Source organism: Paralichthys olivaceus, chromosome 20, assembly GCF_024713975.1.
Source record: "Paralichthys olivaceus isolate ysfri-2021 chromosome 20, ASM2471397v2, whole genome shotgun sequence".
Taxonomy (NCBI): domain Eukaryota; kingdom Metazoa; phylum Chordata; class Actinopteri; order Pleuronectiformes; family Paralichthyidae; genus Paralichthys; species Paralichthys olivaceus.
Window position 1 is genome coordinate 9,306,682 of NC_091112.1, and position 24,269 is coordinate 9,330,950.

Consider the following 24,269-nt stretch of genomic DNA (forward strand, 5'->3'; position numbering starts at 1 on the left):
TCTAGTAAAGATTATTGTAAAATACCGTCTTCAAATGATTTTACGCGTTTGACTCGATAAATATAAATGTGTAATTTCGCTGGCGCCCCCCCCCCCGTGAGCTCAGTGGTTCGGTCCATCTCCAGGGTTTTCTCTGTGTGTGTGGGTTTCGCGGATTGTCACGTCATCCTGCCAATTATTACAGCTGTTAGCTTTAGCACAAGCTGCTAAAATAACACGAATACAACTCAGAAAGTCACTCCCAGCCGTGACATCATGGCCGCCGCTTCCTCCCGATGCCCGCGGGAGGAAGACACCAACTATAAACTACATTTCCGGACGATAAACGAGCAACAAGTGGATGATATCTGCATTGATTTCTTCTACAAGCCGCACACCATCTCCCTGCTGACGGCCACTGTGCTCAGCCTCATGTACTTTGCGTTCACCAGGTAAACGACTTGATTCCTCTTTGTTTCTGCGAGGAGTTGGTTAATGTCAGTTTCCAGCTGCAGCTGTGTCAGTGTAACACAAGTGATGAGTGTGTGGAGGACACAATCCTCCCTTTGTGAACATGTGCTGTGGTTCGTGAACAGGAATGATGAGCACTCAGACAACAATCTGCGAGTTGGTCTTTTTGTGGTGGTTTCCTTCTTCTTGGTCGTCAGTGTCCTGGCTTTTCCTAATGGTAAGAAACACAGCACAAGAACTGACACTCACACTGACTCCATCGTTCACACGTCGTCAATAAAGGTGAATATTCCTGATGATTAGATTAGATTCAACTTTATTGTCTCTGCACATGTCACAAGTACAAAGCAACGAAATGCAGTTTGCATCCAACCAGAAGTACTTAAACAGTGAATAAATATATGGTACAGTATGCTTAAGTATGTGTATATGCTAAACAGTGAATGAATATATGTTATAGATGTTAAAGTTAGTTAATAATGGAAGTTTTTGTGTTCTAAATCTAACTTTTTATCTGCTTCCAAAATATTAGGATTTGTTGCTTTTTTTTAATCTCATGTCACAGTAGATCAAAAATCTTTTGGTTTTAAACTGCTGCCCGGACACATTAAAGAGCAAGCAGGGGATTGTGAGTGAGTTTTTATTTTGTCTAACTTTCCTCAATAGGACCTTTCACCAGGCCACATCCGGCGATATGGAGAATGGTGTTTGGTAAGTCACTGTGCATCAAATTAAAGTACCGTATGTTTTCTGATCAGATCCACATTTCATGTATCTTTAACCTCACTTGCTCTTTTCCTGTCGTGGTTAGGTCTCAGTGTTCTCTACTTCCTGTTCCTGGTTTTCATCATCTTCCTCAACTGGAACCAAGTTAAGTCCCTGATGTACTGGCTGGACCCAAATCTGCGCTACGCCACACGGGAAGCCGACATTATGGTAAGAGGTAACAGTGTTTGGACTTATGGACACACATGTTATCTATTTTTTTTTTTTATGAGCTTTTTTTTTATCTGAATCAAACTGATTGTGTAATTTTTTTGTACAGATTGTAAAATGTAAAACTTTTAACTTTTGGTTCTTTAAATGAAAGTGACTTGATATAAGTTTTACTGGCACGCTAATCTTCATTTCAGTCTTATAGCACTAATAAAACTAGAGGACTTCTTCAGTAAACAAACTATTGTTTAAACATGAGAGCATACGTTGTTGTTGTACAATGTAACACCACCATCCTTAATGCGCTGATGGGAAGTACAGTTCAGCAGAGTTACATAAAGCATATTTTGCTTTTCTTATAGGACACAAGATCAATACGTAGGAATATTTCAGTTTGAGGAATAGTCTTAAAATTAGATTTCTTCTTTTGGTGGCCATTGTGATTTCAGGGCTCAGTAAATCTTCTTTTCTATTCTACAGGAATATGCTGTAAACTGCACAACGATAACATGGGAGCGCATCCTGAGCCACTTCGACATCTTTGCGTTCGGCCACTTTGCCGGCTGGGCCATGAAGGCTCTGCTCATCCGCAGCTACGGCCTCTGTTGGACCATCAGCATCACCTGGGAACTAACAGAGGTAACGTGTGTCTACTGTAAAGTTTCTGATGTAAATTATGCACAAATTAATGTGAAGTTCCAGCACGAGACAACATTCAACCCCCTGGAACGTCTGCAAGTACATGTAAAAAAACTAATCAGCTCTAATTTGTAGTTGCAGCTCATACAATAGAACAACGGTGCCTCTGCTCAGTCTGTGCAGGCAACAGGAAACGATTGGGGAAAAACCCTCTTAACAAAGCAGTGTTTGTGCACATGATCAGATCTGTTACCTCGACTGCTGCCAACTCTTGACAGTGGGATTAGATTACAAGATTGAGCCTGACACCAGATTTACTCATCACAGAACAGACTGTTTCACAGAGTTCAATGGTCCAACAAGATGTTAAATCAATGAAGCCATTCTAATTTTACATTTTAATGATTTTTTTTTTACAGCTGTTTTTCATGCACCTTCTGCCAAACTTTGCGGAGTGCTGGTGGGATCAGGTGATACTGGACATACTGTTGTGTAACGGAGGAGGCATCTGGCTGGGAATGACCGCCTGTCGCTTTTTGGAGATGAGGACTTACCGCTGGGCCAGTATCAAGTCAGTGCAACGTTTTTCTTTCCAGTTGATTTCTCTAAAATGATATACACTGTATATGGACCCAAAATTTAAAAATCAATGGTATCCTCAAGTTATCCTCCTGTTGAAAAGACTCCATTAATAAAAATTCCCCAAAACATAGTTGAGAGAATTTTTGAACATAACACAGAGGAAACCTGAAAGGGAACTCGTAGAAATGTATAGAAATAACATCACTTGGAACAAGAACTGTGCTCACACTGTGTCTGTTCAGGGAAATCCACACCACCACAGGGAAAATAAAGCGAGCCGTGCTCCAGTTCACCCCGGCCAGTTGGACCTACGTGCGCTGGTTCGACCCAAAGTCATCCTTCCAGAGACTTGCAGGCATCTACCTCTTCATGATCTTATGGCAGGTAGGCTGTGACAAAAAAGCCTGATTTTAGGGCTATGAGGAACATTTTCCTTCACTACTGATCTGTTGATTATTTCTTTTATATTAAGCGATTAATCACACATCCTCTACAGCCCCCCTCTTCACAGCGCTGTCCTGCTCTCCCTGTTTGTCAGGCCAGTCCATCTATGGAGAATCATATTCAGTCCTGTCTGTCCTACGCCTCTTATCTTCACAGCTGACGGAGCTGAACACCTTCTTCCTCAAACACATCTTCGTCTTCCAGGCCTCTCACCCTCTCAGCTGGTGTCGCATCCTCCTTCTTGGAGCCATCACTGCGCCCACTGTTCGGTAAGTAACAGATACTAATACTCTCTGGTGTGTATGAAGATGTGAAATGTTTGGGTTGTTCTGGTTAAGAAACAAAAAATGCATTGCTTTTTTTCAGGCAGTACTATGCATACCTGACAGACACTCAGTGCAAACGAGTTGGCACACAATGTTGGGTGTTTGGGTGAGTATCTCTGTCACTTCACTCCCTTTAGTGTCTGTAAACATGTTAGAAAGTTACATTAATGCTAGTTTTTCAAAAGTTGCTCTTTTATTATCACATTTTGGGTAAAATTGTCTTTAAACCATCTGTCAGTGAATTCACAATACTTAAGGGATATATCAGTCATCTGAAAAGTGAACTTAACCAACTGTGATCATTGACCTTGTTGGTATATTCTATATCACAATGAAGCAGCCGTGCCCACACTGGTTGGATATTTGATCAAACAAATCCAGATGAGAATGGGAATAGTGCCACATGTTCATCTCTTCCTGTTGATATGTGTTGACAGTGATATTTAGAGATAAACGAGCAAAGAAAAATGTCAGTGGTAGTAGTTTTTCATCTGTGTTTATTTTGGTAATTATTCAATTCTGTCATTTTATCTGAAATGTAGAGTACTGAAGTAGCTGTATTAAGATTCCATTTTCAACCTGTTCTTTTACTAGCCAATTGAAATTCATCACATTATGTAGTTACTGACCTCATCTCAGACACAAAGCGGCTGATGCCCTCTGTCTGCTCCAGTTTCCGTGGTAACGGTGCAGGCTCTGTCTGAAATACAGAACAAAGACACGACTCTTCTGTCTGAGGTTCACTCCTGCAGTGAAAACCCTTCTACATGACGAAAGGTCACACTGCAAGTTTTCCTCATAGCTGAGAAACGATAAATACGGATCACTATATTTCAAATGAGTTTCACATCTACAGAGAAGCTTCACTGTCATTAAATTGCATTGCTAAAAGAGGGAGGCATTGTTAAATACATCGGCCTGTGTTTAAAATCTCCAGAGGAGGAAAAGCATCCATCTAACTGTGCTGTTATATTTCTCCTCAGAGCCATTGCTTCCCTGGAGGCTCTCACCTGTGTGAAATTTGGACATGACTTATTTTCCAAGACACAGATTCGTTATGTTCTTCTGTGGCTACTCTGCCTGGTAAGAAACTACGTGTGTGTATTATTCAGGTTGTGGGGACTTTATTTAGAAAGTCACATTACGGTGGCAAAAAGTACGTGTGTTTTAAGATAAGGTTAGATAAAGGTTATTTAGGTAAGTAGTAGTTGTGTTATGTAATGTCTGTTAGTCATGGAGTTGCGTGTGCGAGTGTGTGAGAGAGTGTGTGTGAGAGAGTGTGTGTGAGAGAGTGTGTGAGAGTGTGTGAGAGAGAAGGACGTGCTCACATCCTTGAGCCCAGAATCTTTGCAATGTCTTTTTGAATCAGGAACATGAACCGTTGTTAATGTAAACTAACTTCATGGCCAATGATTAGAACTGAATGGAGATCATGATAATATTGACAGACCTCACAACAACAATGTCCTGAAGTATAACTGAACATGTTTCTGTTGAAGTGTGTACATGTACAACTTTGTGAAAGATCTGTTTTTTCTTTAGCAAGATTTCTATTCTTTTGATCACTTGGTGTATTTTCTTACATGTCTGGAAAAAAATCTAACCCTCAGTTTTGAAGCAGACCTTTAAATGTCTGTTGTGTGTTCTGTTCTTCTCCAGGCACTCATCACACTTCTGTGTTTATATGGGATGGTTTGGTTTGAACAGAATAAAATAAAGGTAGGATGTTGCCTTGGTAATCTGTAGCAGTCGTTTAATGAAAGCACATTTTTATTTATACCTGTTGTGACAGGCCTTGACTCTGAGCTTCCTTCTGTTTTCAGAGCCTCTCTGTGCAGTGTGAGGACTGTGATAACACCAGTGTTGTCAACTCCTGTGGCTTCATCCCAGACGTTGTTTTGGGTCAGTCTCATATCAGACAAACTGGTTAAGACTCTTAACTAAACTCAAAGCTAAATGTCTGATATAATTATGTGTTCTTCTCCACAGGTCAGAAAGAGACATCGAGAAGTCCACAACCCACCAAACAGAAGAGAGTCTCCGGGAGGAACAGATTAGTGAACGGACACGGAGGAAAGAAATACTGATGCCTCACATCTTCTCTGAAAGAGATGAGTGATGGACGCTCTAGGAAAAAAAACAACAATGTGAAAAACATCATGCACTTAAATCTTCAGAATAATTGTGGAGAGTTAAAGGATTTAATGAAACCTACAGACCAGAAGACAAACACCAAAACGCCAACAAGCCTTGACTCTCTATTGTAACTTATCAAGATGGTGATGGTGGTTGTTTGACTACAAAAACCCTTTCTCACTTGGACTACAAAACACTAACATGCTGACTTAAGCATCATTGTATATATTTTCTACCTGAAACTACTGAATGTTGTTTTACACTGTGGGAAACATGTTATGTCCAGTCCGGGATGTACCAGCTTTATCAATGTGGTCTGCAAACCCGCTCACACCACCGCCCGGACTGTATTTATTGATTTATATGCTATAGTCACTTTTGCACTTAATCTCTTTGTTCTGTTACTTTGCCCTGTATTTAAGAGATTGACTAGAAAAACTAAAGATTGGTGATAGTTAAGTTTGTTTACTTTTAAGTGTTTGTTTAAATAATTATTACCTACGCCAAGGACGTTTTCTTTGTGTCAGCAGGATTACACAAAAACTACGGAAGGCTTCCAATAAAACGACGTAGGTCCAATGGACGTGGGTCCATTCATTCATTTAAGGGACTAATATCTGAGTGTGTACAATTTCGTGCAGCATATTTAAGGAGACTGTTTTTGGTGGAGGCATCAGCTCTGACTGCCATTCTACTGTAGCTGCCTTAAATGACCATATTTTGCATTTATTTACAATATAGTAAACCACTGGTGTTATACTGAACTTCCTGCATTTCCTCAGTTAAAACATCAGGAAATATTTTTCTCCTTAAACTGGGAGAAACAACCAACAAGTCTTGTTTTTTTTACAACTGTTGAGTGTGATTTTTGCAATTTTGTGTTTGTTATTGGGGAGAAAGTAATACGTGTGTGTACAATGTTGTGACCTAAGACTGTGACATTCAATGCCATAGCACCATGAATGGTGACAATCAGTAAGGAGGAGAATCACACAGGTGAAATCATCCTTTACAAAGGTTCATTTTGAGTCGTAGTTTTAATACAATGTGAAGTTAATATGACCTGGTGACTCATATAGTTTGGATTAACATTTGTTATTTGTAATTTTCAATGCACTACTTGGTATTACTGAGCTTTGATTTTATATGTGTGTTTTTATGTACATAAATAATTGGGAAAGATTGTGGGGTATTTTTTTTTATAACAAAGTTTTTAAATGTGGATATTACAACACAAAACAAATAAAAAATTATTTCAATTTCCTTGTGACTTTTCTCCATATGTTGATCCATGCTTACCGTGTGACATTCGTTCACACACAGGGACATGATGCTGTTCAGTTCATCAGCACCACAAACTACAATCACCTTTCTACTACAGTTTCATGAAAAATTGAACATATAAGCCGCGTAACAGTAAATGATTTGAGGGCTGTTGTATTTAGAAGTCAGTTTAAATGACCGTCAGTGTAACTAATAAACGGGCGTATGAAAACACATACTTTTCTTGCATTCTTTCATATGTTGTACTATAAACTAGAGCCTGACCATACTCCTTACAGAGATATTTAAGTTTAATGACATGTTAACTGCCATTTCTTTGCAACACAAACCAGTAATACACATTAATTACATTCCTTAAACTATGTATTTAAACTAATAATTACAATACACTTAAAAAATAACAGGCTCTGTTTAAAAAGAGCAACAACAGAAAACATGAATTATTTTTATAGTTTTATTGATGGTAATTACCAATGGTTTTAATTATAATCACTCATCCAGTAATAATCATGGCTTTAAAATTAAACTGACTTCCTTATCATCCAGAGTCACCCTCGTCCATTTAAACACGCAATAGAAAAATATATACTTAATACTTTGTACAATACTGGTTTTGGTCCAAACAAAAGTGGATCAGAAAAGCCAATATACCTTTAGTCATCAAAGGCTCTCCAATTTGCATTTAGGCTTCTTTTAAATGGATTCGGGCAACTTTGAATATAGGAATTTACATAATAAATTCTAAAGACAAAAAATGCTGAATGCAGAGTTGGTAACACAAAAAAATTTCAACTTCACAGATTAAAAAAAAAAAAAAAAAAAAATCACTATTTACAGGTTTTATAATATTCAAAGGCCAATTAAGAGAGAGAGAGAGAGAGATAAAGAGGGAGAGGCAGAGAGAGGTAAAGGGAGAGTTTAAGGACTAAGGAAGAGGGAGTGAACCAGAGAGAGACAAGAGGGCACAAAAAGCAGAGAAGGTGAGCGAACCAGAGAGAGGTCAAAGATTCAAACATGTAACAGAGTTTTGAAACTATGCATTTACAAAATCTTTAAGGAGTTGAACGAGGACGTTAACCTCCGGCCCGGTCCAGCCTCCGCAGTGCATGGATACATCTTCCCCTCTCCTGAACCCTGCCCTCCTTCTTTCCTCCCCGTGTTTTTGTTTTTAAACATTCATTTTGCTTGCTCAGCCTGTGGTGGCCCTAACCAGCGGCCCAGGCGATAACTCTGTGGTTCAGTTTTCATACGCACACAAACACGCAACCTCAGCATATACAAAGAAACCAAACACACCTCAAGTCTGTACATAAGAGGGGTAGGGAAAAAAAACAAGCACGCAGCATTCACCACAAAGATTACACGCTCATCCCTGTACATACAGCACACTGCACTGACACCGTGGCTTCACCTCCAACGGCACCTTGATTCCTGTGAAGGAGCAGTCTAAATAGTTTGAAGGGTTGCCACTAGAAGTTCACCACACAGCTCTCACTACCTCTCTGCATATCACAGCTCATAACCTGATCACCCATACTAATTAATACGATTTTGTGTGTATACTCACAACTCTTGAGATTTGCAGCTTTGTAATTTTATTACAAAAAGTCATGCCTAAAGTCTAGCAGACATTTGCCGGTGTTAAAAATAAGATATGACTGTCTTGCTTGTTTTTCCTATTGTTTTCTAAGTCAGTGTCATTGCTCAGTCAACAGTTTTTCTTGTAGGTTTTTCTTAAGTCCTGTAGGATGGTCTCACATAATAATAGCTGTGGTCTACATGTGAAACCTTCTGAATAATCAGCCCAGCCTGCAGCCCCACCCATTCCAGCTCGAGCATAAAGCAGCCCCCAAGACTCCTCCCTTCTTCACATGCCGAGTCATTTCAGTGTAGACTGTCTAAGACTTCATTCAGCCTTCAGTGGGGATGTGAGTCAAGTCAAAGTCATGTCTGCTTTCTAGTTGAGTCCCTAGAGCTCTACTTTCTGCGCCGCACCGCCGTCTTGATCTTGCGCCCTGCGATCGCCTGCTGTCCACCAGGAGAAGCGGTGAAGGATTTTGCGGCCCTGGAAGAGCAAATTATGTCCCATAATTATCACAATCAATCACCACAATCAAACACATAGCATATATACAGAGAAAATTAGTAGCATAGCAGATAAATCAATAAGCTATATCATTAGTGTCGAAGTATTATCAAACACATCAGAAAAATAAATATGAGAACCCCTTTTTTAAAGATGTTACTGCTAAAGCTACAAGATTAAACCACTGAAATGACACCAATTCAATCATCGAAACAAAAATGTGGCAGTACAGCTTACTCTCAAAAGGAAACTAAGAAGGTTTAACGTACCCAATGTTGAATGCTGGGGGTTGGGAGTTGAAGTTGAATCCACCTCCAGGTGCTGTTGACTGGGGTGCGATGGAGGGGCTGGCAGAAGGAGCGGGAGAAGCAGCTGAACCAACTCCAAAAGTAAACACACCCGAGGTGTTGTTTGTGGCTCCGAATGCACTAGCTCCTCCAAACTGAAACCCTCCACCTGAAAAACACAAAGCACATTCACACATTAAAAGACACCTATCATTACACGTACATGTGATAAGTTTATATTGTGGGGATCAATAGCATATTGTATTGCAGATACAGACAACCTAAAAGGAAAAATGGTTATTTGAGTTACCAACCTGGTGCAGAATTTGCAGCTGCCCCAAATACAGGTGTGGAGTTCACCTGCTGTCCAAAGACAGGGGCTGTGTCAGTTTTGGCCCCAAAGGCGGGGGCCTGCGAGGGCGTGGCTGAGAAAGAGGACCCGAAAGATGAGCCAAATGACGGAGGCTGGTTGGCCCCAAAGCCACCAGCAGGAGCTGAGCTGAATACAAATGGTGGGGGAGCTGCAGATGGACCTGTGGGCGAAAGATATAAATATATGTTCAGATCAGAAATATAAACTTACGTTTTTATTATATATGATGAAAATAATTTACAGTTGTCAAAGAAGACCTGAATGATCACAAAGAGATACAAACCTGAAGATGAGGCAGCAGAGGGAGCTGCTGCTCCAAAGCCGAAGGAAGGAGCAGCAGCAGGAGGAGGAGCAGCGTTGGAAGAAACACCAAAGATGAAGGGCTGAGAGGGAGTTGGAGCTGGGACAGAGTTCAGAGGAGCTGCTGATGGAGCAGGCGGCTGGCTGTCCTGGTTCTGTCCAAAGACAAAGGCTTTAGCTGGAGGACCGTCACTGGAGGTTGCAACGGGCTGACCGAACATGAACGTGCTGGGAGCTGCAGCCTGGGTGGAGCTGTTACTGCTGCTGTTGCCAAACAGACTGGGGGTCGGGGTTGAGGATGACGAGGTGGTGGAGCTAGTGGTGTCGGTGGGATTACTAGCCATAAAGGAAAATGCTGGTTTTGGAGAAGCAGCAGAATCTGTTGGGAGGAAGAGGGAAAGAGTCTTCATTTTGTATTTATAGTATTTAAGCTTGATCAAGTTTGGCCAACCATATTTATTGTTATTGTGTATATATCAATAAATAATCTAAGCATACGAAACTTTACAAAAAGCCTTCACAAATGAACTACCTGTAGCACTTTGTCCAAAGGTGAAGGAGGGCTTTAGTGCCTCTGCAGCAGATGTTTCACTCTTGTCCGCTGGCTTGCCAAAGGCAAACGTGGGTGGAGGCTGTTCTGTTGGAGCACTGGGATTGCTGAAGGAAAAGCCACCTGTAGTGGCTGATGCTGGTGTCGCATCTACATCCTTACTAGCAGCACCAAAGAGGAAGGTAGACTGAGCTGAGGAGGCAGCGCCTTCCTTCTTTTCCTCCGGCTTTCCGAAGGTAAACGTGGGAGCAGCCGGCTCTTTGTCCGTCTGTAAGGAGCCAAACGTCGAGCCACCTTGTGGTGTGGTGGTCGCCAAACTTCGCTCTCCAAGTCTCCCAAAGACAGATCCGGCGGTGGTGGTTGTTTTATTGGTGTTTGCTGATGTGGTGTCGTTTGATGATGCAGCACTGTCGCTGTTGCCTTGAGAAGAAACAGGTGCAGTGAAATTAACAGAGGGTGATGTGGTGGTGTCTGCTGTTTTCTCTTCAGGTTTGGACAGTCCAAAAGTGAAGCCACCCTTAGTAGTGTTGCTTTCTGTACTTGATGATCCAGTTCCAAACACTATCCCATCACAGGCTCCGAACTTAAACCCAGAACCTGTGCTAGGCTCGTCTGACTTTTTGTCTTCACCAGAGGCAGTCCCAAATTTAAAGCCCTCACCTGAGCTGCCAAATTTGAACCCTGATGATGCAGTAGCGTCTTTAGAAGTGGATTCTGATGAGGAGATTCCAAATTTGAATCCACCTGATGATGATTCTGAAAACGAGCCTCCAAACTTGAAACCCCCAGATCCAGACCCTTCGGTACTGTCAGATGTGCCAAACTTAAAACCTCCAGATCCTGAGGTGCTGTCAGATGTGCCGAACTTGAAACCTCCAGAATTAGAAGAGCCAAATGTGGAGGAGCCAGCAGCTGTTGAACCAAATGCTGAAGAGAAACAAGACAAAAAAAGTGAGGATTTGATTTATGTCACATTTCAACTTCTAGTACTTCAGTCATCATGCATGAATAATTTTTCATAAAATACAAATACATCAGAAAATATAAATGTATATGCTACTATGCATCAAGAAACATTTGGAATCATTACTAAGATCAAAATTCATATGAACATGAAAATGTGAGTTGACTTTTCAAGTAATTTACTGATAACAGGAAGTTGTAAGAAAACTGAAAGTAGTCTGTTTTATGTTTTTACCTTTGGGCTCCACATTGGCTCCAGGTTTGGATGTTTGACAAGCAACACACTGCACATCAGCAGCCTTATTTTGGACAAGACAGACATCACACTCCCAGGCACCCTCTGGTTTTTTAAATATATCTCCAAAGTTAAACACTGGAGCAGTGCTGGCTGAGGATGAGTCAACTGAAGCTCCTGTAGTGTTGATGAAGAAAGGAAGATACTTCATTAAACTAATAATTATCTCCTAAATTACATTTTTTTCAATGACACAACTTAAATATATCAAATTACATAACCATGGTCATGCTCCGATTACCTGGTTTGGCGCTCGTGCATGCCACACACTTTGTGTCCTCTGCCTTGTTCTCTACCAAACATGTACCACATTCCCATGCACCCTCTGGTTTTTTGAACTTGTCTCCAAATCCAATGAGCCCTGTGGAAACAGGGGCTGTGGGGGTGGATACAGTCTTAACGGCTGAGAAGGCAGAAGGAAGAGTCAGTGAGGGTTTAAGTCCTGTCCCCGGTTTGGCCGTTTCACAGGCCACACACTTAACTGCATCAGGTTTGTTAAGAACGAGACACGTGTCACAGTCCCAGGTTCCCACAGGTTTGGAAAACATTGTGTCAAAACCTGCGGTAGTCATAGTGGTGGAGGTGGCGTTCATGCTGCTCTCCAGCCCAACCGAGGTTGTGGGTGAAGGCTTACTGTCCATAGATTTTGATGAGGATTTGGGCTGTGGGGTACTACAGCAAACACACTTTGCATCTGATGGCTTGTTCGGCACCAAGCAGACGTCACAGGTCCAGTTAAGCGGGGCATTGAACATATCACCAAACCCTGTTGAAGAAGAGAGGGAGGTGGTGGTTGTGGAGGTGGAGGTGGAAGAGGGGGCAGTGGATTGTGTGGAGGTCTGCTGGGGAGAAGTGTCTGAGCCTGCAGAAGGCTGAGTAATGGGAGAGGCAAAACCTGGAGAGAACAGGAGAAGGATTAAAACAACAAACTTGCAGATTCAGTTTTGTAAAACGTATGACCATGCGAAAACCCAAAGATTGTAGATGATGTGTCAGTGACTCTAACCAGGCGCCTTGAGAAGATCCAGCACGCTGCCCTGCTTCAGGACCTTGGCTGGTTTAAAGGGTCCTTCAAAATCTTCTGTGCTTTTGTTTGCTGCTGGCTTCACTGTAGAAAATATGAAAACAAAAGGATCAAAAATGACTTCTGTTACAGGAAGAAATAAGAATCAGGCCATAAGCAAGGAAACGCTCTTACCCGCTGCTATGGGCGTGGCCAGCTTCCCGTTAGTTATTAAGGGACCTAACTTTGCTACAGGTGCACTAAAGGTAAATCCAGCCTACAAACAGGAAAAGCAGATAACACTTAATAAAATGGAATAAAAAGAATAAAGGATGGAGAAATTGCAAAGGAAATTGCAAAAGAAATAAACAATTTACTTACTGAAGGGGAAAAGCTAGGTGGGCTAGAAGCAGTTGCTTTGACAATAGGGGAAGAAAATGTAAAAGGTACACAGGGGGGTGTGGAGGCCGTTGGAGGTTCCTGGAAAAAACATTAAATTTAGCCAAATGTTGTTTAGCATTTAAAAATTCACTTACAATGTAGTAAGAAAAGACAATACCTTGTTTACAAACGTTTCCTTAGTAGGAGTAACAGCAGTGGCGTTGGAGGCAGTGGATGTGGTAGGAGGGGGAAGAGGGGAGAAGCTGAAGGTGGGCAAGGTGGAGGTGCTGATGGGAAGTGAAATGGCAGGAAGGTCTGGTACCTCAACCACCTGAAATCAGAAACAAGCATGAGTATCGCTGTGCTGCATTTTGAGACGGCGTATTCTATATTGAGGGACTGCACAGCATGAAAATGTTGCCATTTCAAGGAGTGCATCTTTCTTGGCTGATGGTGGAAGGAGATAAAATCATATTTGATTGTCTCATCTGTATTTATGACTTTTGACTTGGTCTGAAAATAAGCCCAGACACTGTTGTGCTATAAAAGTACATTGTATAAGTAAGAGCCTGTTTCTTACCACTTTTCATACAGAACTGTTTGTGTATTAAACTGATAAACACTGGAAAACTAAAACCTAGAGTTAAGATATAGATAAATAATGTATAAGAAATTAATCATCAGTCTTGGAATCAGTCTCGTTGTTTCCTCACCTCATCCTCCTCGGGGCGTTTTGTGGAGGCTCGTGTACTGGTCCTCTCTCTCTTCATCTTGCCCCCTCCAGAGCCGACGCTGCTGGCTGCAGGCGTGCTGGACAGAGGATAGGCAGGGCCACTGGAGCCAATTGTGCTGATAGATAGGTAACAAAGGTACAGTAAGTACGATAGAGCTTCATAGAATTCACAGAAAGAAGTCAGACATCTGCAAGATGTTTGCAAATTTTCCTTTGAATATCATTATTGGAACTTATTACAATGCAAATTTTGGGATACATATCTTGTTTCCAAAAGAAATAATTGTGAAGCACAAAATATGAAAAAAAAAAAAAAAATTAAATGGTATCCTGGTATTTTGACCTATTGATACCAAATCAATCAGAGCATCTCTAATAGTGTTGCATCAGTACCTTTGGGATAGACCTGGGTTTGCTTTAGGGAGTTGAGGTGATTGTCTTGTGGGCTGTGGGAAAAATAGAACATAATTAGCACCAGAGAATGTATTAAACACAAACTGGTTATAATAAGTATGGAGGAAGAATGTTGTGTATAGTAAAGCAGCATTATGTGCCTGACCGTCTCTCTTGGGGTCCTGTCCACATTTCGGCCTATTCCTCCAGGAGTCAAAGTAGGCCTGAAGGACACAGAGCGGTTTCCTGACACTGAGGCTGCAGAAGGAACCACCAGCTTCTGCACCGGTGGGAGGGAAGAATCCATCTGAATTCAAGAGGGGCGATTAATAGTTAAAATCATAATGACCAAAGGTGACCTTTGAACCTTTGATTCTTTGAACCTTTGATTCTTTTTCTAAATGTCTTTTGAGTCCATACCAAAGAAGTCAATGAGTGTAAGAATAAAATACCATACACCATAGCATTAGTATAGCCTGAGTAATTGAATCCTCAACTCAAAAATTAAACCGCTTCCCAAAGCATGAACAGCAACAGCTCTACACTGACCATACGTATTGTAAATCACCTCACATCCAACAGGTTATTGAGGATGATAAGGGAATGAAACAATAGCAGCATTATCCTACAATATTGGTCTAAAGCTGTAAAGATTTATTGATGTTATTGCAGGGACAGACGGGTCCAAAGTATATATAATTGGGGGTTTACTTATTGTAATAAAGTAATAAAAAAAAAACTGTAGTACAGAAATACTAAACTAGATCTGAGGAAATTCATTGTTCACAGACAAGTTTTCAATAAAGTGCCCTACTGTAAAACCTAAGCACCTGTTTCAAAATCATTTACAGTGAAGATTCTTTTTTTGGGGACATACAAGGGTCAATACACCATTGTTGGTTTTACAAAGCAGCTGTCCCAGAGGGGAATGTCTGACAGTTATTACAGAGGACAAGTCCAGTCCAGAGCTGGAACAATAGATCAATGGACCACACTTAACACACAGCACATACACAAACATTAATGAGCCAAACAAAACGTGCAGTGCAGAATACTTTTGCTCACAAGCAGTTGCATGTAAGCACAAACACATACACTCTCACACACAGAGGTGAACAGCTGTGTCCCAGCTGAGGAGAATCCTGTTAACTACTGTAACTGAGGCCAGCAGGCAGTGGGACAGGAAATGACAGGAAGACGAACCACAACAAGTGCTGCTGAGTTTGTACAATGACACCCCTGTTTTATTCACATCACTGAGCCTTGTGACCCTTTTCTGTGGACTCCATTAGAAGACAAGTGATGGCTGTTGATGTGCATACACAAGCATAAACACATAACAGACACAAAGATACAATGAAATCAGAAGCTTCTCACACTAAATTGTGATTTGGAATAATGAATATTTGTACCTACCCGTTTCTTTTTTGGCTGGAAATGTGAAACATCTAGGTTTGTGCCATCCATCGACTAAAAATAAATTTAAGAATATTAGTTCCCTGCCCTTACGGAGTATTAATGTTCAAATATCATACAGTATGTCACTATTAATATATCAAAGTACTTACTGGTGACAGGGGGGATGAGGCTGCTGCTGGGATTCTCTTGGCATCCTACAGATGAGGAAAATGCAATATTTTAGACAAACAATTAAGGAAAATACTAAAATATTATGATGTTAAGTTTACATTAACAAAATATTAAGTGTCAAACCACTAATGCAGTTTAAATCAAGTTTGAACTGCAGAGATTTGGCATGTGTATCCATGCTTGTGTAAACTCACAGCCAGAGGGCTTGACATGCGCTCCAATGACTGCAGGATGCGTCTGGCTGTGGCACTTGTCACCCCACAGGGCTGAGCTCCAGCAGGTTTGGCCTTGATCTGTCTCCTCACTGGGGCCTACAGATCAGATGAGCCAATTTAGTTTCCAGTTTAATTAATAACATCCAGTCGCAAATCAGAACTTCACTGCTAACCTACTTAGGGCTGACAAACTTAAATGCCTAAAACATTGAATGTTCACAAAGAAAGAGTAAGGAACTAATGTTTACTATAAAGTAACCCAACTCAGGTTTTAATGTGTATGGTTCTCACTAGCGCACCTGGTATGGTGTTCCAGGACGCGTGCGAGAGCTCCTGACCGCCGCTGCCCCACCATACATGGTCTTCCCAGGGTAGAAGGGTGAATATCCAAGTTGGCTGGAGTTCAGTGCTGTGCTGTTTAATGTCGACTGCAAGAGAAAGGCTTACATTAATTAATATCAGGTTTAAGCAAATTCTTTAACTGTATTACTAATTAATGGCATCCTCAAAAGTAAACCCATTATTATATTAGACGTGAAATAAGAAAGTATGTTTAAATGTCTAGACAAGTAATTGAATGAATAAAACTGCAAAAATCTTTTCAGTATTTCAGCATTTCCCACAGATTCCATCGCAGGCAGATTGTGTTTAGGCAATAAATTCGCTCCTGGCACATGCACGCAGCTTGCTCCCATGTTCACCGCAAATGATAAACAGTACACAGAGAGGGCTGGAGTTATGATGTTTTTCACCTGCTGGATGAGTAACAGATATGATGGGATTTCTCCCTGAGCTCCTAATCTTAGGTTCAATATAAAAATGTGGAAGGGAAAATTTGACTGTGGTGGGCTGTTTGCTTCTACTAATAAAAGTAAGGTATAACATTTTCTTAGGCTATAAATAAAAAGGTTTGGAGTACCTCACCCACACTAAGTGCTGGCAGCACATCACTGTGACCCTCACTCACCTTTACTGGCTCCCGATCAAAGCCTGCATCAAGTACAAACTCCTCCTTCTCACCTATAAATCCCTCCACACCCTAGCCCCACTGTATTTAACTGACCTCCTCCACCCCTACACTCCACTCAGAAGGCTGCAGTGTTCAAACACAGGATTGCTCTTCATCCCCAACACAAAACTGCAAACCTTTGGAGAGAGAGCCATCTCTGTCGCAGTCCCCACCCTTGGGAAGTCTTTCCCCTCCGAAAATCTGCAACACTACATCTCTGGACAGCTTCAAAAAACTACTCAAACACCACCGGTTCACTAAGGCCTTTGGCCTCAGTTAACGCTCCACCCTACTATAAGTCCTGTTTATTTCTATCCTGTTTATGCAAATTATTTTCTTTTCTCTTTTGTCCCCACGGACATATGTAAAGCGTCCTTTGGTCTCTGGAAAGGTTCTATATAAATTCAAGGAATTATTATTATTAGAGTAGCAATATACCAGATCATACACATGACACATAAAACACAACAAATCACTATTTGAGGTAAAGAACCTCTATTTACACCTTAAAATGGTCAATGCAAAATGTCAATAAGATTGTGGTAAACGTGACATTTAGTTGTGTGCACTGACCAAATCCCAGAGGACATTTTATATTCAACTGGGTCACTGCGCTCCTGACAACCTCATTAAAACACAATGACACAAAATACCAAGTTTTGTGGCACCGATCAGTTCTTTCAGACTGTTTCTTTCCCCTTATTATACACTGACACTCACTGTACTGATGAATAGACACAGTGATACTCACATTGGAAGACGTTCCAAAAACAGACAGGTTGAATGCAGGCTTTTTCAGACTGGACTGGGAAGGCTGAGGCCCAGAGTTTGTTCTGTCCATCTCTGGGGACCAAAGCTGGGGAAGTGATGCCGTTTTTGAAGTGGGGACATCTGAAAAACAAAAGGAGATTAATCTCAGACCAGTGTGAATTAAATCAGAATTCTAGCTTAATCTCCATGCGTTGGAGAAATTAAGTCACAAACATTAACTAAACACGAGCCTCTACCTACTGCAACACCAATAATTGGTGACATTTATCAATTCTTACTTAAAGCAAATCTCAGTAATTTCTTCTGGTTCTGTGGTTGAATTCACTTTCTTTATGCTGCTATTCTCAGCGAGTGCAAAGAAATCCTGTTCAAACCAGTTCATCACACAAGACGTGTTTTCTGCCATTTTCACAGAAAGGCATCCAACTGTGTCCCAAAGAGACTCAACAGACTGTAGGTTTTCATTCCAATCAATCACCTCAGCAGGTGATTTCACATCTATTTGAGGGTGTGCTTTCATGGAAACTTTGCTGTTACCTTTGTCAGAGGCGCGGGAAGAAAACCCACTTGTGGTGGAGATGTTATCGTCTTCGTGCTGTGAGAGGTTGTCCTTGATTTCTTTCACCAAGGAGAAGCCTGTTGAAAAGGGTCCAGGGGCTGAGGAGGTGGAGGGCTGGGAGAAGAGGTTGCTGGAAACCCCCAATGTTGGAGAAGAGGCATCCAGTGGGGCAAAGTGAAGGTGGGAGCGACTCAGAGGGGGCCGAGAAAGCACATACTCCTGAAAATTCAGGGATGCCCGACTGGTTGAAGGCTCTGTGCATGAAAGGAAAATTACAGTTGAGCATGCTGGTACTGAGAATAATGGAAAAAAGCAATTGTTATGCAAGAGCTTTAATATTCCAGATAATCTGGGATGACCCAAGAGACTGAATAATCCCTCACCTGTGTTACTAGTGCTAGGTTCTGGGGAGTCACGTCCCTCAAGGGGAGGAGGTCCCTCTTCACTGCCATTGGGAGGAGGAGGCGGTGGCGGCTGGCAGTTCTGATCTGTCACTCGTACAGCGCCCTCTCCTTCAGTAGCATCTTCATTCTTGAAGTATTTCTGCAGCCAAGATGGAACGATGCTCTTTACTGTGTCCGTCACCCGACTGATGATGCCTGACTGCTGCTGATGAAACACATGGAAAAGGGAGATGAGGCAATGAGCAAGGGAATGAAATTAGTAAGAGACAGAGATGAAGATAGATAGACCAAACAAAGAACTTGCAGATATTTGTTCTTCAACCCCACCCACCCAAACAAGTTATTGATGATCAGCACATAAAATGTAAAACAAACCCATTTCAGTAAAAATGTTAATACTTGGACAGCTGATTATCAGGTGGATTTACATTTTAAATACCAACAACAATCTGAACAAATATTATTTTAAATACTGATTTTCAACTTTTATGTCAGAGGGATATTATCACTTTCAAAATGTCATTAGTATATACAAATGTCTGGACGTATTTGTGAAATTCAATGTGTACATTTACAGATTGGTGGGTGCGCTGCACAGATCAGGTTAACTGCGTGTTTATTTGCATATGGAGCGGGGAAATGAGATTTGATCACAAGTGGACACTGGAGACACAATTTAATGCCAGATGTGAAATGATGAATTCAGAGCTGTCTACTCAGATCACCTGAGACAGATTTTAATACCGGGCCTGAACGGGGGCCTCAATTTTGTCTGTTGCCAACAGAAGGAAAACTAATCCTGAAGCTTGTATTTATGATGTTCAAAAACAATAATGAGAACTGAAAACATCTGAATCATATAAAACAGTTGCTGGGATATTGTTATTTGCTGAACACAGCAAACAACAAGTGTTTCCCACAGAATCAGATTCAATGTGTGATGGCAGCTGGGTGTGTAAGTGTGAGAGAGAGTGCGAGTGAGAAAGTGAGAGGGCCAAGGCGGGGCTGAGAAAATCTATGCCCTCTACAATTAAGACAAAACACTATGATATGGATCTTTTATGTTTTTATGAAAAGTGCAAAATAAAATGGGGTTCATTATAAAACTGGACAAATTAGTCCATGGCAGGCGCCAGAGTCTAGGTAATTAAAGGGCAACAGTAAATTAACACTCAATTTGATTATTTGAATCAGCTGCACAGCACCATTTGCAGCGAGAAGTCATTTGTTCCAGTGCAAATCCAAATACAAGCTCAGTAGGACAGAAACTGGGTCAGGCACTGTTTGCTTCTACGACGCAGTGACCGAGTGACGCTGCTCTGTACTGAGGTCTAATACTGGACAAATCCTAGGCGATAACAAAGAGTCTTGACTCCTACACCCCACTAACACAAAGTAACTGCCTTTCCAGCTCTCTACGGTAGAATGCAACTATCTTGGTCTGAACCATTTAACTGGACTAAGAAGACCACTCCTGAACGGGTCTGCAGCTTTAAAAGTCATGAAAAGGCTGTAGTAGCTTGTGCAGTGTGCCAAACTAGCTCCTGTAGTTGAATATATGAGGATTTAATGCTGGTATATTATCCACTAGTACACAGTCTGTTCCACGAATGATGTCCACACAGGTTGGAGGAGATTTGGAGTTGCAGTAGAGGAGCACAAACCCAGAAACTAAACGTATGACGTGAATAAAATGACCAGATAAAGTTAAGGGTGTACCGAAGAGCAAGGCTGTGGAAAAGTCATCAGATAAGGCAATGCAGTCCCACATCTTTGTGAGAAGATACCACATGGAGAAGGGAAACGTAGAGCAAAGCTAGCAAGCTGGTGCATTTCTCAATGTACGTGTACATGCTGTTTAACCTCTAGTTGCTTTCAACTCCACATAAGAACCATTTGGGCCTCTTGCTTCCGTTTTATCTTTGAAAGACACCTGTGGGCCACCCTGCACTTTAACCTCTGCAACACACAAAACATTGACTAGTGAAGAATGTAATAACACAACAGTGGTGGATTACTTAGCCCCACATACAGTATTGTTATAAGGATTTAAGGGTGCCTCATGTCTGTTGTCGGCAGGGTCATGTGACCAAAGTGACTGGTGGTTGATGGATTCTGCTTTGTTGTGTCTCACTTTGAATATCCCGACCTGAGCAGATTTGTGAGTCCAGCTTTTAAAGCTAAGAGATCACATGAATGAATGAGATGAACATGTACTTTTACTCTTAATAAGATGATTTTGAGAATTTGGTTGTTTCATTTATGCCATGTGAAGACGAGAAAGACTTCCACTGTTGAGAATAAGTGATCACAAATGTTGAGTGATGAATGAAGACTGTGATGGTGCAAACACTGCATGTCTTATCATGCTCCTTCTGCTTTATAAGCAGCAGAGTTAAATAAACCCCTCAAATGTAGAAAAGCTCAATCTTTCAAGGACAATTGAGCATGAGAACGGGATAATCATTGTTTATGGCTCATACAGTCCAGACATTTGTATGAACTTCAAACTTCTTGTGTTTCTTTACTGTAGACTTACAAAAAAGTAAGTGAAGCCTTGGATTTAATAACTGGGTGAACCTACTCTAGCAGTAGTATCTTCAAACAAACTCTTCGAGTAGCTGTAGCTCAGACCTGCACAATGTTCAGGAGGAATTTAAGAGAACTGGTCACACAGAACTGCTTCAGGTCAGCCATATTCTTCATATTAACGAAATCCTCTCTTGAGGTCATTCCAGGACATCTTGTATCACCCCAATACAAGGTATTGCATAGTGCTGAGACACTCTTTGGAAAACTTCAGGCATGTTTGTGATGTTTTTTAGAGAAAAGTGGCATCCCCCGTTAAGTCCTGCCAAATTTTGTCTGCTGGATTCTAGGTGTACCTAATAATTTGTCTATTAAATGCATCTCACTGATCATATTTAGTTTAGTGTGACTTTCAATCTCCACACTGTAGCCAAGGAGAAGCGATGGCACCATTTTTAAGAGTAGATGGTTTCCCTCCACAACCTGCGGACACCGGCAGGCTGACTTTCAATCTGATTTGCAGTCCACTAATTAAACGTGATGAATGAAAAAAGAAGTTAATGGATCTCTCTAGTGTTGCGACACAACATTATGCAGAGGGTCTGCAAAAATCAATATTAGCATCATGGATCTGCTTCAACCATGTGGGTTTCAAACCAGCCGATGCTTCCTGCGCAATCCTCCTGGCTGGGATTTAGCTAATGGGAGCTAGCCTAACAACGTTTCCCCCGCACACCAACGCCACACTCTTACAATCCACCCACACAGGAGCCGCTGACATGTAATTGAGGACAATCACAACCTGGAGCCAAACGACCGTGTCACTCCAACTGGCGACGGTGCGAAGCTTCTGATCGCAAGAACACAAGACAACAATGCGTTTGCTCGCCAGTGCTAAGCACGCTAGCTTACATTTCCTACAGCGGCTAATACGCAGAATCCCACTTCCTTGCTTTGTGCTAACTTCGCTAGCACCAAAGAACTCGCCTGATGGCGCTACGAAAGCGTTCCCCCGTGTGTCATGTGTGCGCCTGCACTCCAACAAACGCCGGTTCACTGGTCTAAATGGCTCAGTGCGCCGTGATTTGACCTGTCAAGTCCGCCTGGTTAATGCTAACCCGTGAGCCAGACTGCTAGCTAACTAGCATTTCCCGGACATGCTATCAGCGCGTGGAGGCCACGAGCGCTAACAGTAGGCCCTAAAATGACTCCAAGCAAACAATAACAAGAAGCCGGGGCAAAGTGGAGCTGCGGTCACCGTACCGTCCTCGACACGGACTGTTTACACGAAAACTTCCACTCGGTTTACCTGTTTGCTCTTGGCGTAAGGTTTGGAGGCGATGTGATATCTCCTGCTTCTAATTTTCCCTCCACCCGTGGCCGCCATGGCTCTGTCGTTTGAGCGTCTCTCGGTGTTTCGGCGCCGGATAGCTGTCATCCAGCACCGCGCCGAGGCACCCTGGGTAATGTAGTAGCAGAAGGTAACAAAGAGCTTTGACGGGACTCTGAACCACATGGCCTCACCATTGGGTTATTTTGGGTCACTCGATTCAAAATGAGTACAGAACCATGATTTGAATCATCTTATTGTGTATGTGATCGATGGACAGTATAATGTAATCTTTCAGTAGAGAAGACACGATGGTATATTTCATTCTTTGCATCTTTTTACTTCTAATCCACCAGATTTTAAATGCACGTTTTTCATTACATGGATTTGATCCCATTTCATTTATTTGGCTTTGATTACTTGATACTTTACCTTTTAGTCATATTATCTATTCAAAATATAATTAATCAAAGTCATTAAGCTACATAGAAGCATTTAAATAGTTTGTATACAAAAAACATCAGAAATTGTTATCCAAAATTTATATATATTCATTCTGAAATATTTATATGGTAGTATATTTTGATGCTAATACTGCATGACTTATTACTTATCCACTATTGTATTATTTTTACTCTTCTGTGGTAGTACTTCTTCTACCATTCACTATTTTTTTATTAGAAAATCATTATATAAATTAATCTGGAGTCTGATTGTTGATAACTGGTACACATTCATTCTCAAATGAAAAAGGTGTTCATGTTTTTCTTTTTGCGATATCATTGTAAATTAAATTTCGTATTTCCAGGTAGGCCTTGGTGCTCACACAAGCATCTGATGATTGTTGAGGAAATATTATCAAATTGTCCCAGAATGAGAGCAGAGGTGCCAGAACCTGCATTTTAACTACAGCTGCCTGAACTCATCACCACTGTTATCTGGCCAACAAGTCCTTGAGCTCTGCATGACTCCAGCCCTCATGCCTTTTTACAATAGAGCCTGGTGAAGCACATTAGCACTCTGCTGCACCCCTGTGGTCTTTCCACAGAGTCCCCATTGGGTCATTTATGTAGATTCAAGTGTGGGTTTAATGCTACAGTGTCTTTTGCATTTGATATTTCACAGCTTTACAGAGCCTCATAGTGTCGGCTGTGGAAAAAACAGTCATGTGCAAATCTCCAATCAGTTTACAAATTAATGTGTAAAACCATTATGATCCGGTTCACTAATAATTTATAGACTGTGTGAACAGATCAGTCATCCAACAATCCATGGTTTACAAATCTGTGGGTATGTTCCAAAAGTTAGAGGACAGATGAACCTTTTTTTGCTGAACCAATGCAAAACACAATGCAGCATTAAATTTAGTTAAATTGACACAATGCAACTTAACTTATCATACAATATGATAAGATACGATAAGATGATTAAGATATGATAAGTTAAGATACAAAATGATGATAAGATATGATATAATATGATATGATGATTAAGATATGATAAGTTAAGATACAAAATGATGATAAGATATGATATAATATGATATGATGATAAGATATGATATGATATAATATGATATGATAAAATATGATATGATGTCATTGTGTAACTGATGTAGTGTGTCAGAGTGTGTAACAGTGTGTAACAGTGTGTAACGCAGCTGATGAAGTGTGTCAGTGCAGCATCACCCTCAGTGTTGAC

At 41.2% G+C, this 24,269-nt stretch overlaps 2 protein-coding genes across 3 annotated transcripts; one reads left to right on the forward strand and one right to left on the reverse strand.

Annotated features, from left to right (window-relative positions):
• Nucleotides 1–127: 127 nt before the first annotated feature.
• Nucleotides 128–6,776, forward strand: ptdss1b (phosphatidylserine synthase 1b). Its single transcript, XM_020090857.2, has 13 exons — nt 128–431; nt 576–667; nt 1,117–1,161; nt 1,262–1,386; nt 1,867–2,025; nt 2,445–2,596; nt 2,850–2,991; nt 3,208–3,320; nt 3,418–3,483; nt 4,361–4,460; nt 5,037–5,096; nt 5,201–5,279; nt 5,367–6,776. The coding sequence occupies exons 1-13, from the start codon at nt 256–258 to the stop codon at nt 5,462–5,464; spliced, it is 1,407 nt and encodes a 468-aa protein (XP_019946416.2). The 5' UTR covers nt 128–255; the 3' UTR covers nt 5,465–6,776.
• Nucleotides 6,777–7,237: 461 nt separating this feature from the next.
• nup153 (nucleoporin 153) lies at nt 7,238–22,705 on the reverse strand. 2 transcript variants are annotated; one of them, XM_020090708.2, is made up of 22 exons: nt 22,548–22,705; nt 18,689–18,914; nt 18,284–18,559; nt 17,727–17,866; nt 16,266–16,394; nt 15,946–16,062; nt 15,730–15,774; nt 15,578–15,631; nt 14,328–14,468; nt 14,162–14,214; nt 13,749–13,884; nt 13,214–13,366; nt 13,036–13,134; nt 12,850–12,931; nt 12,658–12,759; nt 11,893–12,546; nt 11,592–11,768; nt 10,376–11,320; nt 9,827–10,222; nt 9,485–9,703; nt 9,153–9,339; nt 7,238–8,862 (listed from the first exon to the last, which is right to left on the reverse strand). In XM_020090708.2, the coding sequence occupies exons 1-22, from the start codon at nt 22,674–22,676 to the stop codon at nt 8,775–8,777; spliced, it is 4,548 nt and encodes a 1,515-aa protein (XP_019946267.2). In that variant the 5' UTR covers nt 22,677–22,705; the 3' UTR covers nt 7,238–8,774. The 2 variants fall into 2 exon arrangements, with proteins under 2 accessions (XP_019946267.2, XP_019946268.2); XM_020090709.2 differs by having other exon boundaries at nt 18,689–18,911; nt 22,548–22,683.
• Between the last annotated feature and the right edge of the window lie 1,564 nt (nt 22,706–24,269).